Consider the following 17,500-nt stretch of genomic DNA (forward strand, 5'->3'; position numbering starts at 1 on the left):
TCCCATTTTAAAGTACTTTATTATCACTTTCCCTTAATTTCTTGTCATTGAACTTTCATTTCACATATATTTCCTTACTTTGTTGTTCGAAAAACCCTTACATCCAAACCAAATACGCCCGTCTCGAATTCTCAACATACTGTAGGGTCCATTTAGATGCTCAAATGTTCTCAAGATTAGCGAGATGACACTTGTCCATCAAAAAGTTCAAACCAACTAACACACCTTTATTAGGACATCCTTAAACATCTTTGTAAAAATTTTAACCTTCAACAAGAAAAGCTTTTGCTTAATTTGAGTTTCAATCATGTGAATTGGAAAGAATATCTTCTCTTTTACGCATTGAATAATCGCATCGTTCAAGATGAGTATAGACCTTATTCATAAATGGCGGCCAATTTATAATTCGTTTTGTCGAAGTGCAAATGGCCTACCAAGGCCTCGGTTACCATACAGTGAATTGAAAAGAATTTTTGCTCTTAAAATGAGGCTTGGTAGGCTAATTTGCACGTGGACAAAAGAATTATAAATGTGACCGCCATTTATGAATAAGGTCTATTACATGTATAGGTGACAAAGAGAAATCAAATTTGTTATACTATTTGCTCTAATGCTTGACAAAGGCCACCATCACCGCACAACAAATAAGTTAGATTTCCTCTTCTCGAAAGAGAAACAGGTTACCATTGCTCAGAGAACATATCGTACCTGCCCGAAAAAAATATAGAGGCCGGAGTTTTCGTCAAAGCGCGAAACTTTTGTAGCCCGACCTATCTCGGGGTTCCATAATTTCTTACATATCTTTAGCAAAAAAGACCGTTTTCAGTCACAAAATCTTGCAATAATATTGCCTGAGATTGGTACACAAAAGCAAACGCGAAACCAGCTAACCCTAATCACAAATACAGTTGAACCTTACACCGTTTCCACTGAAAACTAGAGGTTGTAAGTGAGAGTGCTTGCCTATCTGCGTCCAAGAGAGTTTCTTTAAAAGCACGGGTTCTCCCAGTATAAATAGTCTGGGTTCTATTAATAGGGAAAATCTCAGGTCTTGAAGTTAGACGGTCTGTCTGAAATAACAGAGGTTTAAAAACTGAAAAAAAGTAACGCCACCAAGATAAAGAGCTCCGATCGCAAATTTACTGAAGAAATAAAAATAACACATATGTGTACAAGTAGGGATTTTGCGTTTACCGGCATTTCTTATGAGGAGAAAGGGCCCTCCTGTCTAATAGATAACCATACGCCAATACTAACGACTTCTTGAAGCTTCCCATGAGGTGCTTTTTGCGATATAAATTCGTAATTACATACAAATGGAAGTCTAAACAAGATTGTGATTAGAGGAAGCGAAATTCATTAAAATATAAAAAGGTAAATACATTTACTCAAGATTACAAGAATTCTCTTTTAACAATAAACCTTCCTTAATAAAATTTAAATTCTTTGATAGACTAACTCAATTTTCAAGTTAGAATCGAAAGCTATTCCACGTATTAGCAAACACGATATTGAAAAGCATCTCTGACCGATAGCTGTGCGATATCTAACAAATTATTGATTTCTTTGAGTCGTGAGCGGGCCAAGTTATACTGAGAATCCTGCAATCTGATTGGTTCCGGGCGCGGGGCAGTATTTTTCTATCTCCCTGACCACGGTCATGGGGTAACCAACATACGCTAAGCGCCAGAAGTGAAGATGCGAATTGGAAAGAGCGAAAGTTCTTGTTAGGAATTGTACATTTGTTGACAACGTTGATGAGACAATGTGTAAAACACAAAAACATGGGACTTTTCCAAGTTTTTCTAAGAGTTTTTTTCTCCTACCTTTTAAAAATAGAATTTAGAAATAAATAAAAATGTTATTCACCGGCCTTGGTCGGTCCGTATTGGGAAAAACTGTGCCCTCTGTCTCGAGTACGGCCCTCGGCCTGCAGCCTCGGGCCGTACTCGAGACCTCGGGCACAGTTTTTCCCAATACGGACCGACCAAGGCCGGTGAATAACATATTTATTCTACTCGGGTTTGCTGGATATGAAGCGATAGATAACCAACGAGGCGCGTAGCGCCGAGTAGGTTATAATAATTTTATATCCAGCAAGCCCGAGTAGAATAATTGTTTTATTACAAACTCCAGGATCAACAACTCTTTCATGTTGGTTTCATTCCGGTCCAAAACGGCTTTTGTAGACCATTTTTTTCTGAGAGCTGCAAAAATGTTTTCAGCTCGCTATATTGCTGACCGCGTTCCTTAACAATATTAGGTACTGCAGGTATATGAAATGATAGCTTGTGTCCGGCGAGGCCAATGAAAATGCTGGAAATCTGATATCCGTGGTTCAGTTTTAAATAAAAGGGTATATTAAGCAAGTGATAGTTTCTAGTATTCCTTGAGCTGATTTCAGCACTTTTATCTAATGCTTAGGCCAGAAAAGTTTCAATTCTTGGTTTCAGTCACGTGGCCAGTCGCCATGTTTTTCAGAGAAAGAAAATCAATAGGCCATTTCCGAGTTCATGTCTGCCTCCTCTTCAAAGCGAGTCTAAGTGCGAAGTTTTTGTGATGGTAATTAGTTCTACTTTACATATGAATGAAAAATAATTTTCATAAAAAAAAATTCGAAATAAGACTCGATTTGAAGAGGAGGCATCCATGAAATCGGAAATGGCCTATTGTTGCCAATAAGAAGAGAACTCAGTTATCGGAGATTACTTTGGTTGACCGTCACGTGAAAACCGACAACAGAGTATTTGCTGTATTTAATTCACAAAAAGCAAACTAAAACAGAAGCGAAACATTGTTGCCGGTTGCCATGATTTACCTCTTTTTCAGGTTTGTAAAAATGTTTCACGATATTGTTGACAGCATCAGCGACACTCTCCTGCACTTCGGGAATACGAATTTCTAAGAACCAAACAAAGAAAAAAAAGAATTGTCCTCAGAATCACTTACTCTCCTATAGGTGTTGCTTGCGGGCAACGGTTTGCCTTCAGCAGAAGAAATCCGGTCGCCATATTGAGCAACATAACGGAAGATCAGGAACGAGTCAGGATAATAAGTCTTGTCACTCGTCCCGCATATCTTCCAGCAGCTTTGTCCAATATGGTGACTTTTCAAACTCAGGCAAACGATCTAATAAGAAACCTGCATAATAACAGTTAGTAAATGGAATAGTTTAATAAAAAATTGTCAAGTACTTGTGAAGAATTTCGTGGCTGGTATGACGCGGCGTTTCGTCTCGGCCAAGAGACTCATCAGATACTTTTCGAATTCCAGCAAACTCGTTGAGCATCGCGCTCAAAGTCTCGTTCGCGAAGTCAAGATGTTAGCAGTCTGGCCTTCTATCGCATACAACAACATTAAGTCCCAGGAAGGAATAAGAACGGAAAACATACTTAATCGAATCGATTAACCAGGTATTTGTGATTTTTCTTACTTTCACGGTTCCTTTTGGAGAGAACCGGTGAGCGTCTTTGTGGAGATAAGCGACAAACTTCTGCCAAGTTGCCATCTGCGGGAAAAAAAAACGCCAAAAAAATTGTTAGTTTTGACTACAAACCTAGCTATCAAAGAAAAAGAAGAACAAACAATCAAGGTGTTCGTTTACTCAAAAATTTTTGATAACAACGTCTCCTTGCAGCTAAACGCGAGGGGAGAGGCGTTGCGTGACCACCCGCGAAAAAGATAGCGTGACAAACGAAATGAGACTAAATATAAACGCCCGACCCACTTTTTTAATAAAATAAGAAAGAGACAAAAAATGGGCTTTAATACGGTAAGATTATCTGGAATTTCAGGAGAGAAGAATGTTGGTGTTCAAAATAAACATGAAAACTCAAATGACCTAAAATAGCTCTGAGCCAAGAGGTTAGTTTTCGATTAAATTTTGATACTGGAATGAAAATCTCCAGGTAAGTGGCTTAAAAATGGTTTGACTTTTCGGTAATACAGAATTCCGGGAAACATTAACATTCCCCGAAATTGTAAAAACATGCGTTTTGATAAGGGAAATCCCTAAGACTAAGCCAAATCTATTGGATTTAGCGGAATTTTGTACATCCTCACGTATCACAGATTACAGCATTTGCAAAAAAAGAGAGAAATATATTTTGTTTAAAATATATGTAAACAAATACCAAAACAGAACTAGAACATCCTCACTATAGGGGCAATCCTGTATAATCCCCAGCTTTTGGAGATAAATTGAGGGATCTTACTAAAAATCATATTTTTAGCCGCACTCTTGGACAGTTGCAATAAAGACAGAAAGATGGCTGTGTATCTTTCTTGTCTTTCATTCGTCTAAATATCATTCTAGCATCTTAAGAAAGCGCACGAATAAGGGCCTGTTCATGGAGGTAGCGGACCCCAACCAATCTCTCCATACAATTTCTCTTTTATTCTTGATTGTGTTCGCATGAGAGGTGGGGGTACCTCACCGAGGCGGGCTGCTCGGTCAGCAAGGCCCGGTAACCCGCTAAGGTGGGGTGAGTTTTTTACCATGTGAATGCTGAAGGTGGGGTACCCCGCCTGACTGGGGTGATTTATCTTTCGTTTGAACATTTCGCCAAAGCATTTGGAAACCTCACCACAGTGCCCCGAGGCTATAACATTGCATGTGAAGTCTCACTTTTTTGGCTACGGGTAGGCGATGTACCTCACCTATCCGGGGTCCCATACCTCCATGTGAAACAGGCCCAAAGTGAAAGTAAAGGGATTTTACACTCCCTGTTCACGATGACACAATTTCCAGCACTCTTTAACGGTCGCTTACGCAATGGAATGTTTTTCCACCCCGGCGCCAAGGGAGTAAAAGCCTCCGACATTATGCAATGGTAAAAAGACCTTGTAGCGCCAAAAATAGCTGTCCATGTCTGTCACTAGCCGGTGAAATCAATGCTGTGTGCATGCACAAGGTTGTGCAGAGCACTCGCCTCCCACCAACGCGGTCCGTGTGCATCACGCGTGGTTTGAGTTTGTTGGTTCTCTAATCTACCACGCGAGATTTTTCTCCAGGTACTCCGCCGGTTTTCCCCTCTACTGAAAAACCCACCTATGACTTGATTTTTGTACAGTGCCCACAATTAGTGCTTCAGCACTAAATACAGTTGACACTTATTAGTAAAGTTTATCATTATTAATCGTGCTTCCCTTGCTTCTAGTCTGGTGCCTTGTAAAGCCAACGTTTGCTGACTAGCAAAGTTGAACGGGATTAAAATGGAGATGTTCACGACTTTTTACTTGCTTGTTGCGTGCAAAAGATTGCTATGACATTTCTTGGATATGGTTTCCGGTTCATCTTTAACTGTTAGAGAAGTCGCAAAAAGTAGCAGTAACACGGAGGAAAAGCATAAAAAGGAGAAGCTAACACTTGTTTTGTCTCAAGTTATTTTATCCCTGTATCAAAATATTACCTTGGATTGTGTAACAAATATGAATATATTTTACAACGTCACGCAGTTTAGGTGATATAAATAAATTAATTGCAGGTTCGGCAATCTATTCCCGCCTGCATCATAAATACAGATTCGCTGACATTTCAACTTTATAATATTGTTAAGTTCTGATTTACACGTGGAAAAAAACAGTTTTTGAGTGCTTGACGTCAAAGCATAATACCGGAAGTCGAAATGTTACAAGAATGTCCTGAATCATTCACAATTATCGCCTGCCCTTGGCAATTCCGCTTGCTTCACAGTCTGTTGGCTGTATCTTAAGTCCAAGATACAGATCCTTAAAGCAACCGGACATTTGTAGAGGATAGTTCTAAAAGATACAGCCTCTTGCCAACTCATCAAGGCGGATCGTGGGGGCTATGATGGCCGACTCTCACTGCTAAACACGAGCCATTACATAACAGTTGTTGCAAAATGTACTACGTATGAAAGGTTATTCACTGTAGCCACAATTTAAGAGGTCTTAGATTTCGCACTCGTTCCGGTTCATTGCCATCCTTTGTTTGCTTTTGTGATGCGACGATGTGGTTCTTCTCGAACACCCACATTTTCCGTTGATCTTCCTTGCTTGCATCCGTTCGTGAACCGGGCAGCACTACGGCGCACTGAATTTCCTGTTCCTCCAGCTGCTTCTCTTAGGTTTTAACACAGGACTACTTGCTAACGCTACTTGTGCCATCAAGGCCGTAAACACGCCGCTAACGTTCACATCAAATTTTGCCGACGTCTCGGCTAGAACACAGTTTTTCCCTCGCGAAAGACTCGATGCGATGGCATGACTTTTTAAGTGCTTATCAGTTCCTGAAGTCAAATCACATTTGTTTCCGACTAAGATCATAGGCACATCATCTCTGCCTTTTGCCGCGTAAATTTCTTGCTGCAATCGGAGCGCTTCGTTGAGCGAATCACTGTTATCTACTGAATATACAAGAATGAACGCCTCTCCAAATTGGTATGTCACTTTCCTCATGGCAGGAAATTGGTACGTTCCCGCTGTGTCTAGGACTTGCAAAAAAGCACTAACACCCTTTCTTAGTTGTATTGGTTTCTCGTACAAATCCTCCACGGTCGGATTGTGGCACTCCGTAAAAGCTTTACTGACAAAGCGCGATACAAGGGACGTTTTGCCAACGCCGCCCGCGCCGAGTACAACCACGTTAAAAACGTTCCTTGGAAGAGGTAGCGTGTCCACTGAATTGCGCCATTTCTCGCCCACTTTTCTCATCCGGCCTTTCACGCTTAAGGGCATGATGGCACACGATTCACGATCTTCGTTGTTCCACTCACTTGTCTTGGTTATCTTTCGTATAGCATCTGACTAAAAACATGATGTCTCCCTAATATTTATACCGCATTCTAATCCTATTAACATCTGGTTGTAATAAAGTATTTTTGGCACTCGTTGTAATAAACCGCGTTATGCACGATTGGGGAAACTACTGAAACAACATGAAACGTGAGATTACAAGTGGGAAAACAAACAAAGACATTGCCCTTAAAGTGATAGATGTTCAAGTGAATTACTTATCAATGCGACATGGGCACGCCAACGGCAAGTTACACTATCAGCGAGGAATTTTGACAAGTCAGTAATTGGGTATATTTTAAGCCATGTGATGACGTCTGAGACGATTGGTATACAAACAAATCTGGTTCCACGCTAACTTTTACTGGGGTAAGATTTCAAAACATAACGCTACACACACACACACACGCACACACGTTATCAACAATTGTGCCGATTTTACTGGTTCATTAATCGTCTTTTTTCATCTTTACTCTTACATGCACACTATTCCCTTAACATTTATCATAAAGAGAATCGGAGAGTTGTTAAATATATTATCAGCAGACACCAACAAATGCAATTAACCCACGTGCAATTCATCTGTTTCGATTTTCCCTCAATTGCTTTTCCACGCATTTAGTTGGGTTCACTTCAAAAACAAATACCAATCATTAACTTCAGGATTAGGAAGGCCTGCTATCTAGGTTTTATGACAGCGTATTATTTAAAACCCCGCTGCTGATGCCAAAATATTCATGCTATAAGAAATAAAGTGACCCACAAGCAGATTGCTTCACATCAATCGATGATGAAGACTAAGTTCACCTGTCTTTCCCAGGGGTTTTTCCCCTGTGCCATTTTCCGCGTTTTAATGAGTCGACGTAAACCTGAAGACACTATTGTCTTACAAGGAGAGCCAAGTTAAAGCAGAGTTTACAAGTAGTGTCTTAGAACTGAGAGGAGTTGGCGTGGTTTGATAATATAACTGGACTATCGTTAATACATTGTACCCTGTAGAAACTCACTAAAAATTAATAAATAACAAAACAGAAACAATTTTGCCTTTCCATTTCTTAAATTTTATACACCTCAGGTTATGTAACCGTTTAATTCGATAATGGAAACTCAGTTTTTTTTTTTCAAACGATTAGGGAAATCTCAAGAATTTATGTCTGTATGCAATTCGTTCATGTGTAAGATTAACTTACCTCTTTTACAAGATGCCATCAGCGAGCTACGCAGTTTTAATCTCCGCAATAGATTAACTCTCAAACTAAACGCAAAATAAACTCACACTTGTTCAAGCTTTTCGTAAGTGTGTTTTAAGTCTTCTACCTGAAAATTGGCTAGTCAAAATTTCTTTAAAACTATCATGCCACAATGTAGCGTGATGTACATAAAAAAGCCCACAGAATTCTTTGTGATCGATAAAGGCCCTCAAACAGGCCTAAGAGAAGTAGCTCTTGAACATCAGTTAGCGACATTTTTAGCATGCTCTTACAGCGCTTTCATAAACTTTGTTTGCTGAACGTGAAAGCACCAGCTAAAGTTCAAAAAAGGCGCCAAATTATTTTAGGAATGCTTAACCTTATTTTTTCGACTACGAGAACGAGCTAAACTCGTAACCGTACTCGTCATCGGTGCTAAAACTCTCTATTATAGAAGGTGAATCAAGTTGAACCCACTGCTATCTTTCGCAGTGCTGATTTTTTACCCGTGATGTTTATTATCCGCATTTCATACTCTCCAACCATTTTCTGCACGGGGGAAAAGGCTGTCCTTAAAAGGGCCCGCATGCTTACCGAGAATGACATGCAGTATCTGTTACAGGAATATGGACATAAGAAAGATCTCAGTATTCAACTTCTTTTATCAGGGAAAGATACAATTTCGATTTCTTTTTCCCTTTTCAGAAGAGTCATCTCTTTGCTGAATAATCATTGAGGACTGACAGACATCGAATTTAATGAGACAGCCGTGAATGCAAAAAATACAAAAAATGCCACGCAAACTAAGGCATTTATACCTCTTAAGTTAAACATCACGGCTTGCGTAAGATAACCTTGGAAATTCGCCCGAATTCTCTTCTTTACAACTACCGCTACATGCAATGTTGCACCATAAAATTGTCGCTAAATTCTTGAGACAAGTACGAAATCGTGAACCAATTAGCACATCAAACACACTTGAAAACTCAATTATAGCGAGAAAGCCAGCACGTACAACGAACGCTCAAATCAGGTTACCTGAGCAATTAAAGCAGCTATCTTTGGCTCACCATGCTGCATGGATTATTCGAAACAGAAGCTCTTGATCTAAAACCACCGAAAAAAGCTAACTATAGCTCTGTTATGGCTTCAGTGCTACCAACTAGACGCGAGGATTAAACAACAAACAGAAAACGCTAGGCTGCTACTTGTCTTTTCTCGTGGCTTACTTTTTCTCAAGAAGTACACCTAAATCAAAAATGTTTCATTGATTTTTGACAAGAAGTACTTTACGCCAGATTTTTTTCCCGTTCGCCTGAGCAAGACAACCTCAGAATTAGGGACGTTTCGAAACACAAGTAAAGGAACGAGTTAAGGATTATTGTTGTTATTTCAATTTCCCTTTACGACTCCTTCCAATCTTCCTTGATTGTTCCTAAAAAAAACTGGTGAGTTTTCAGACCGGTTATAAAAAACGTGTTTTGTTTTTAATTTTTGCCATTAGGGACATAATGTTTTCATTTTACACTTCATTATCCGGGGAAATTACATTCTTAGAAGTTTTCATCTAACAGTCTTTACCGAATAATCCCCGAGGATAGGTATTCAATTTAATGAGGCCTAGAACACGTACACTGCCAAAACTGCCACGCAAATCATAAGCTAGTTATTTTCAGTAGAAAGACAAATATCATGTCCTAATGGTTCTTGCGATTTCTCATCAGTGACGACTGGAAAGTCTAAACATTTTTAGATACCAAACACAGAACTGACTCTTCTGTTATTTATAGACTCTTCGTTCTAAGAAGAGACGACTTTCTTTCTCTTGTCCGATCTGAGTCAACTGGTCGGGCAATTAAGCTAATTTAAGTGGCAATTATTTCATATTCCTTGAGTATTTTTATCCTAGACAGCAAATCTACTCCAACACCTAAACTACTCTTGAAAAGAAAAAAAAAACAGCGATTAAAAATAGTGAAGTGTTTATAGACTATCAACCATTGTGATAGGTGTTTTGCAAACAATCTCTTGAGACACAGATAATCGATGCTGGTGGACGAACAAAAGGAACTAATGAGAAACCTATTGTTTTCGTCCACCAACATGGCGGCAATGACCTAACGTGAAAACCACCTATACCACGTACAAATAGGCCTTCTGCAACTAACGATCACATGGTACAAAATCCGCCATGCTGGAGGACAAGCTCATTATTATTCCCCCACTGGGACATTAAAACAAGGAGACATGAACCAGTCAAGCTTGACTTGCCTTGTAATGTCCCAGTGGGGGAATAATAATGAGCTTGCCCTCCAGCATGGCGGATTTTGTACCATGTGATCGTTAGTTGCAAAAGGCCTATTAATATTAAGAGCATGGGCAAGATTAAAGGATGCATTAAACCTGTAAAAGAACTTTTAATCATTCTTTGCGGCAGTTTAAACTAAACTGCAGCTTGCGATTTTCCATTGCGGTTCTTATTGGAGCGTCAAGGAAGAACAAGTGGTTTAACAGTTTAAAAATCCTATCCGCAATATGAACAGATCCCTCAGGCAAAAGTCAATTACATGGCATTCGAATCAAGATAAGCCGTTCAAATCAAATGGAATTACATAATTTTTTAGGCGTCTTTGCGTCAATGCGATCAAAGTCATCGGTGTTGGTGAGTGCAGAGTCCAGTTCAAATCTTAGACTACGCCCGAAGACGACTATCTGCAGTTAATGTCACGCTATCACCAACATTTACAAATAATTGGTATGTCAACCCTTGTTTATTACTCTGTATGTTATCTCACACGAAGCATTTACAAAATGTTTACGACACGCTTCCATTGGATAATTAGAGAAATTCGACAAAATCATTTAGATCAAATCAAACTTGTTTACTGGCATGATCTACAGAACATTATTTGCCTGCATACATCTACGAAGTTGTTTTCCATGAGGCAAAGCATGGGGAAATACGAAAAAAAACAAACAAAACAGGCTTAAATGGCTCTTAAACCTATGACCCTGATAAAAGCGTCGTTCGCCGTGCGGTTACATAAGCAACTATACGACATGTAAGCCGCGCCAAGCAGCCGGTGAGCGCAAAGCCCATTTTCAGAAAGCTTCCAGTTCTGCGATTTCAAAAACAAAATTGGAAAACATTGGTTTAGTAAATTATTTCCACGAGCACTTCACAGCTAACATCATGAACAACGCAGTATTATTGCGAAATCGATTACTAGATGTTTAGAATACTTGAAGAAACCATCCTTGTTCCAATTAAACTAATGACATCTTAATCACTTATCTATTCAGTCAAGATAACCCAAAGTAAAGTTTGGAATTCGTTCCTTTCCGTCTGATAAACTTCCGCTGATCACAGTTCCCAACGGGTTTAAACACGTGGTGATGAGGACGTTCACACCAAAAGTAACAGGGGGGTTCATCGTCTGTTTCTCGGACAAAGATCACATGTTTGGTGGTACAAAGACAAGAAGAGACAAAATAAAGATCAAGGCTTGTGAAGTATAACGTTAACTAATGGTAGAAAAATACAAGCTAATTCACGGAAGCTAGCTTCTATCATTAAGAGAGCTTTAACGTTGAAGAAAATATTTTAGAAAAACACTCCTGCCATTGCTAAAATCGTAGAGGCTCTTTTGTGCCTTCGACAAGCTCGAGGAACGACCAGACTGGATGTTCCCCCTACCCCCCCCCCCCCCCCGGGCAAGGATTACTTTTGATAGGGGACAGCATTTACTACGTGTACAACAAATTGCACTAAATTTTCGTCAGTTCTTAAGCAAGGGGGGAAAACGGTACAATGAAATAAATTTTAAGTTACCAATGGAAAAGTTCGTCCCATATGAAGTTATAAAAAAATAAGACTCTTCAATCTCAAGTACAACCAATCAACTACATTTTCGACGAGCTGAAATCGCCAGTAGCTGTAAAGATAAAGGGCCAACCTAAATAACACACATTCATGAGAAGAATAAAATTTGAACGGTTAAAGAAAACTCCAAATAAGGTAAAAAAAAGACACTGCAAAATACGCAGTAATCAAATCCACATTGCACTCATTGAGCAAAAAAACTTCAAGGAAATGAATTTCACCCTCCGAACAAGAAATAGTCTCACTGATTAATCATTTGTGCACGATGTTTTCATTATGCAGCCGTCACCAATGATGACTAAGACGATCCCTAAGTCTGAACTTAGAACTTCCTGTAACGTTGTTTTGGGGGAATTATCTCGAAACTGGTCTAAACCACGAAGATAAAACCTTGTTATCAAGTACGAAGGCCCACAACACACGAAACCCTTTGGTCAAACCTCTGCCGGGGAATCCAAATCTTTCTTGTTAAGAGTTTATTCCTTTCAGGCAAAAAATAAAAAGGAAAATGACCGAGTTGAACGCCCTTCTCCGAAAAGAGGTGTGGAGGTATGTTGCAAGTCACCGTCACCCTTGTGATGGCATGTATGGCATCGACCCTTAAGGCATTTGACTGAATGTCGTTTTTCCCTCACAGCAAATTGCTGTGGAAAGATATATTTAAGTCCCTTGATATCATGTTATAAAGATGAACATCATTATTTAAACAACAAAAAAGAAACTGAAATAACGAAAATTGGTGCTTTGAAGGCCTTCCAATCACCACAGACCACACCAAGGCGAAGACGAAACGCCTCAACGGCGACTACCCAAAAAAGGAAATACGATTTTTTGAATTTGCAAGATACCACTGACAACCTCGGCAAGCAACGTATGAGGCCCGAACTTGTTCTTATGCAACTAAAGGCTACGATGCCACTGCCTCGAATTATGCACAAACGAATCTGGTGCCGTTACACATCTCATGAACCGAAAACAACAACCCCATGAAAAGGACAGAAACGGTCCTTACATTTGAGAAATAGTAGTCGATTTTCAGATCATTTCGACAATAATTTTTTTTCCAAGAAATAAACAAATGCAACAACAGTGTATTTCCGTAGGTTGCAATTAGAAAATTCAGTTGCAAAGCGTTGGAGAAGAACTATTGTGACTTGCAGGTCAAATCCTCGTAACATCTGAATAATTCAAGTTCCTTTGCACCTCAATAAGCTCAGTTTCCATGAAGAACAAAAAACGGAAAAGCGTTCTTTGAATTTTTTCAAAAGTAGCGGGAAGCATTACCTGCGTTAACTTCCTGGGGAAATGATCGCACGTAAACGGCCGGCTATTAATTAAACATGCTTGAAAACGATCTTGCTCGAGGAAAGCACATGCTAATGAGATGTTTTTAGCCTACGACACACAATTCCAGTCAGGAAATTAGTAAAGAGAATCAAACTAACATTTAACGTACATATTTGCGCAGGATGTAGGTGTACTTCTTCCCGTCGAAAATTCACTGGGAACATACCAAAGAATTTAAACGTCCTTTTAGACGGAGTTGAATAAAATGCCTCAAAGATCTGATTCTCAAGAATTTCATGTGATCTTCTCCTTTATTTCAAACTGTCGTTTATTTGTCTTACACTGGAAAAGTGAACAAACCAGAGGACACTGCTCATCTCGTTCGCTGAATAACAATGAGCCTCGAGGCATTGAGTGAATACCACAACTTATTATCGGTAATCTATCTTTTCCTTTTGTTAGTTTAGTAGTTGTGACATTTCAGTTTCTGTGGATGAGAGTATTAGTTTCAACAATTCAGCGTTTCGGCGCGATTTAGCATTTTCACCGAACACACCGGCAGTGAGATCTTTCTCAATTTAATACCTCCATAAACGGGCTATCTGTCCCGAATTGCTTCGGTGAGATATGTTCTCTTTATGGCCCAAATGATTATAATGAGGTTTTGGCCTGTTTTGTCAGGACGAAAAATACTTTTTCCTGACAAAATCATGCGGAGTGTTCAGTTTCCTGTAAAAGTCTATTAATAATGTTATTCACGGAATTTGTAAGAAGAAAGGGAAGACGTTTTCGGCAGTTTTTTTCCTCGGTAAATAATAAACTCGGTAATATTCCAAACTGAATAAATTCACGCTTGTTTTTTTTTTGGTGAAAAAGAAAAAAATTAAGAGGAAAACGGGTAAAGATCTTGAAAAAGAGTAGGGAAGTAATCCAAACCACACGCCAAAGCAGCGAAAAGAACCGGCTTCATGTGACACAAGGGCACGTGTGCGCCGTCACCACTACTCAAGACACCACAGAACGAACACGATGATGAGATACGACGCCAAACCCTTTCCCAACATCACACAAGCCCTTTTCTAAAAGTAACCAGAAAATAACTGGAATATTAAAAAGCGTCTTAGTACGCCTAAGCTTTAAAGAGCTCGTGGCAATGACTACCCATCCAATTGCTTTGCCAAGGCAGGCTATTTTTGCGCGTTAACAGCTCCGTTAGGAGGATACCAAACCCAAACACTTACTCCAACAGCACAGAAGCCCTTTTAAAACCCACCAGAACATATCTGGATTGTTTTCCAATTGATTGGGTACGTTTTGAATTAAAGGTACGTTGTAGCGTCTCAGACATCAATCTCGACCCCAGAGCCCTTCTCTTTTGCGAATGACTGAGGGAGAGAAGAGCTCTGAGGAACCCTGAAACAATGTGTCTTCTCATTGGTTTTCGTGAAGAACAGTCAAAAGCGCCTGTCATTGGTGCATTCACGCTAACACAAGGAGTGAATAGGTGCCGGAAGGTTCAAATAGCCAGCTTTGGGCTATACGAATCCTATGGCTCATGTTCTGCTACATACACTTTCCCAGAGCCTCGGGTCATGCAGACATAGGATCCGAGGCTCTGATGACGAGAAAGCTTAGAAATAAATCTACGTGTGCAGTCATAGGTTTCATCTACAAACATCTGAAAATATCTCAAGACTTTGTGACATCACTCCATTTGATAGGATATCATTCTAAACTGAGATGCCGAAATGCCGGACACGATGTAGTTAACGATGAAATGATATATGAAATGGATCATATATGAACTGCGGATATGAAATCAAGTGAAGCTATGATCCTCGCAGTTATGAACGCAATTTTTGCAATTGCGTAAAGAAGCCTGAAAAATTCGGGACTTCAACGGGGTTTGAACCCCTGACCTCGGGATACCTGTGCGACGCTCTAACCAACTGAGCTATGAAGCCACTGACGTTGGGGGCTGGTCATTTGTGGGTTCCACCGTCAGTGGCTTCATAACTCAGTTGGTTAGAGCGTCGCATCGGTATCGCGAGGTCACGGGTTCAAACCCCGTTGAAGTCCTGAATTTTTCAGGCTTCTTTACGCAATTGCAAAAATTGCGTTCATAACTGCGAGGATCATACCTTCACTTGAAGATGTGGTTCGTTCGTGAAGGCGCTGAATTTTCATGCTAATTGCTTCAGGATTAAATCTCGATATCATCATCAACTGGACTCGTCTTGTTGATTTGGTATCGAATCTACGAGATATAGTTCTCAATTTGGTCTTTACATTTTCTTTGTAAACACGAGTCTCTCAAGCCAGCTCTCAAAATAGAGGTTTATTAAGAAATTTACTGAAACCTCGTTTGATTGACATCGAGTGAGTGTACTGAACTGGTGAAAATTAACAAAGCCGCCTCACCTTCCATGGTTCCCTTGTTTTTCATTAGCTCTGCCACAAGTAGCCTTTCGGTACTTCCGTCGTCCATGTTCTTAGCGAGCCAACGACCACATGAAAACCTACATAAGAAACACGTCCACTGAGTACCCAATTACCTATTATCTCTCCTCTTCTACTATAAATAAAACTCCCTTTTGCATGAAACACCAATAGAATCACTTCTCCGTTTATCACTTTCACCCTTAGAGTTACACTACAGTTAATCCTTCCCGCTTTGTCTTCCGAGATTATTCCCGTGAAACGAGCGTTTCTTGTATGCTGCATGAGTGCCCTGCACTGGCCATTACTCTCTGACCGTCATTAATTCCAACGACTTAACCCTATGTTTAAGGCCTTCCAGAATCTTAATGGTGTAGTTATCGCTCAAAGTATGTATCTCTCTCTCTCTTACTCTCAAACAAGACGCTCTCATGATATGAAACTTCATCACCATCCTGCGCGTACTGATGCATCTAAATTTCTTCTATTTTTTTCACGTACTATTCCTACATGGAATAGTCTCCGTGTTTCTCCTAGATGCTGGGCTTACAGCATGTACTTTCTCCTGAGGGAGACAATTCCATGTAGGAGTAGTGCGCGGAAACTTTATTTAAGCGTCCACATTATTTAGCGCTGAAGCACTAATTGGGAATACTGTACAAAAATCAAATCAAAGCAAATCAACGCGAATCAAATCGTAGGTTAGTTTTTGACGAGAAGGGAACCGGAGTACCTGGAGAAAAACCTCTCGGTGCAGAGTAGACAAGCAACAACTCGACCCACATTCGACGCGGGCCCCTTCCACTGGTGGAAGGGGAGTGCTCTCACCACTGCGCCATCCCTACTCTTCCATATTAGTCTCTTCACATCCATATAGTCTTTGTTGCGTATTTCTTTGTGTCAATTGTTTCCCGAATCAATACAATACCTTTTTCCATAGATGTACCTTTAACAAAGAAGAAGCGCAATAGAAGGGGCGGCACCTTACGCATGTGCCAATCACGTGATAATCAGCCGCAAACGCAAACAGAGCCCTGTGAAAATTTGTGCAAGAAAAAAAGCCCTCAACTGAATTTCATAAGATGTTGTTCGTTTTTCTTGTTTCTTACTTATATCCTCAGTCACCTTTATCGCCACTGAAAGATATTTGATTACCTCCGCCTCTATTTTCTATCACCGTTGATCGCCACTTTGAAAATTGAGCAAAAGCAGTGGGCAAGACTGGGCTACTCCTTTTACCATGCATTTCACGTTTAATCCTGACAGCTGAAATTACCGGAGCAACGAACGCTCGCTCACTAACCTGTAAATATGAGACGTGACATCATTTTTGATAATGACTTGTTCAATGAACCAGCCGGCACTGTAACCTGATAAAACAAAAGCCGAAACTGCTGTGTCAACAATCGAGGGAGATTTAGATTCGAGTTTTACCTTTTTCTTCTTTAAGCTACTGCCAGATTCTCACCGAATAACACGGCGGCAATGTGAACTCCAGGGTAAAGAACATCACTTAAATTTATTGACCATTAGTAAAACACAAATTTCTGCCTAACATGCATTGGCAGTTTGTCCCACACGTTGTTCTCAATCTATCTATTTGTTCACAAAATCAAAAAACATGAATTCACTGACCTGTGTTGTCATGTCCAATCCTGAGTGTCGTTAACACGCCCAAGTTCGTGTGCTGTTAAAACAAAACAGAAACACATTAAAATCCCGAACTCGGCGGAGGTTCAAAGAAAGTTTCGTGAGTTCGGTGGGCGTTAACTGACAACTGTTTCCGTGCGCTTGAAAGAATGTTTTATTTCCTCAGTGTTACCTTGAATCTGAATTCGTTCTCATTTTTGGGGATTTTCATCACACCCGTATCTGTAATGTTGCCTGCTAATGTCATCCACGCCTGCGCAGTAGTAGTACTTCCACCCAACTGCTTGCCTGT

General features: G+C 40.1%; 2 protein-coding genes across 2 annotated transcripts in view; both read right to left on the reverse strand.

Annotated features, from left to right (window-relative positions):
• Positions 1 to 17,500, reverse strand: part of LOC138007199 (DENN domain-containing protein 5B-like) — a 77,415-nt gene that overhangs the window by 24,931 nt on the left and 34,984 nt on the right. The window contains exons 17-22 of the mRNA XM_068853978.1: positions 17,381 to 17,500; positions 17,194 to 17,245; positions 16,862 to 16,928; positions 15,541 to 15,638; positions 3,434 to 3,508; positions 2,819 to 2,901 (exon numbers count right to left, since the gene is read on the reverse strand). The exon at positions 17,381 to 17,500 is cut by the window's right edge and continues 26 nt beyond it. Of these exons, the coding sequence (XP_068710079.1) occupies positions 2,819 to 2,901; positions 3,434 to 3,508; positions 15,541 to 15,638; positions 16,862 to 16,928; positions 17,194 to 17,245; positions 17,381 to 17,500 (495 nt within the window). The remainder of the gene's footprint in view (positions 1 to 2,818; positions 2,902 to 3,433; positions 3,509 to 15,540; positions 15,639 to 16,861; positions 16,929 to 17,193; positions 17,246 to 17,380) is intronic.
• LOC138007198 (ras-related protein Rap1-like) lies at positions 5,912 to 6,793 on the reverse strand. Its single transcript, XM_068853977.1, has one exon. It carries the CDS (start codon positions 6,700 to 6,702, stop codon positions 6,049 to 6,051), a length of 654 nt encoding a protein of 217 aa, XP_068710078.1. The 5' UTR covers positions 6,703 to 6,793; the 3' UTR covers positions 5,912 to 6,048.

This window comes from Montipora foliosa, chromosome 6 (assembly GCF_036669935.1).
Source record: "Montipora foliosa isolate CH-2021 chromosome 6, ASM3666993v2, whole genome shotgun sequence".
Classification (NCBI taxonomy): Eukaryota; Metazoa; Cnidaria; class Anthozoa; order Scleractinia; family Acroporidae; genus Montipora; species Montipora foliosa.

Coding starts and splice junctions, on each gene's coding strand:
- LOC138007198 (XM_068853977.1), bottom strand. CDS start 6,702: ATGCCCTTAAGCGTGAAAGGCCGGATGAGAAAAGTGGGCGAGAAATGG.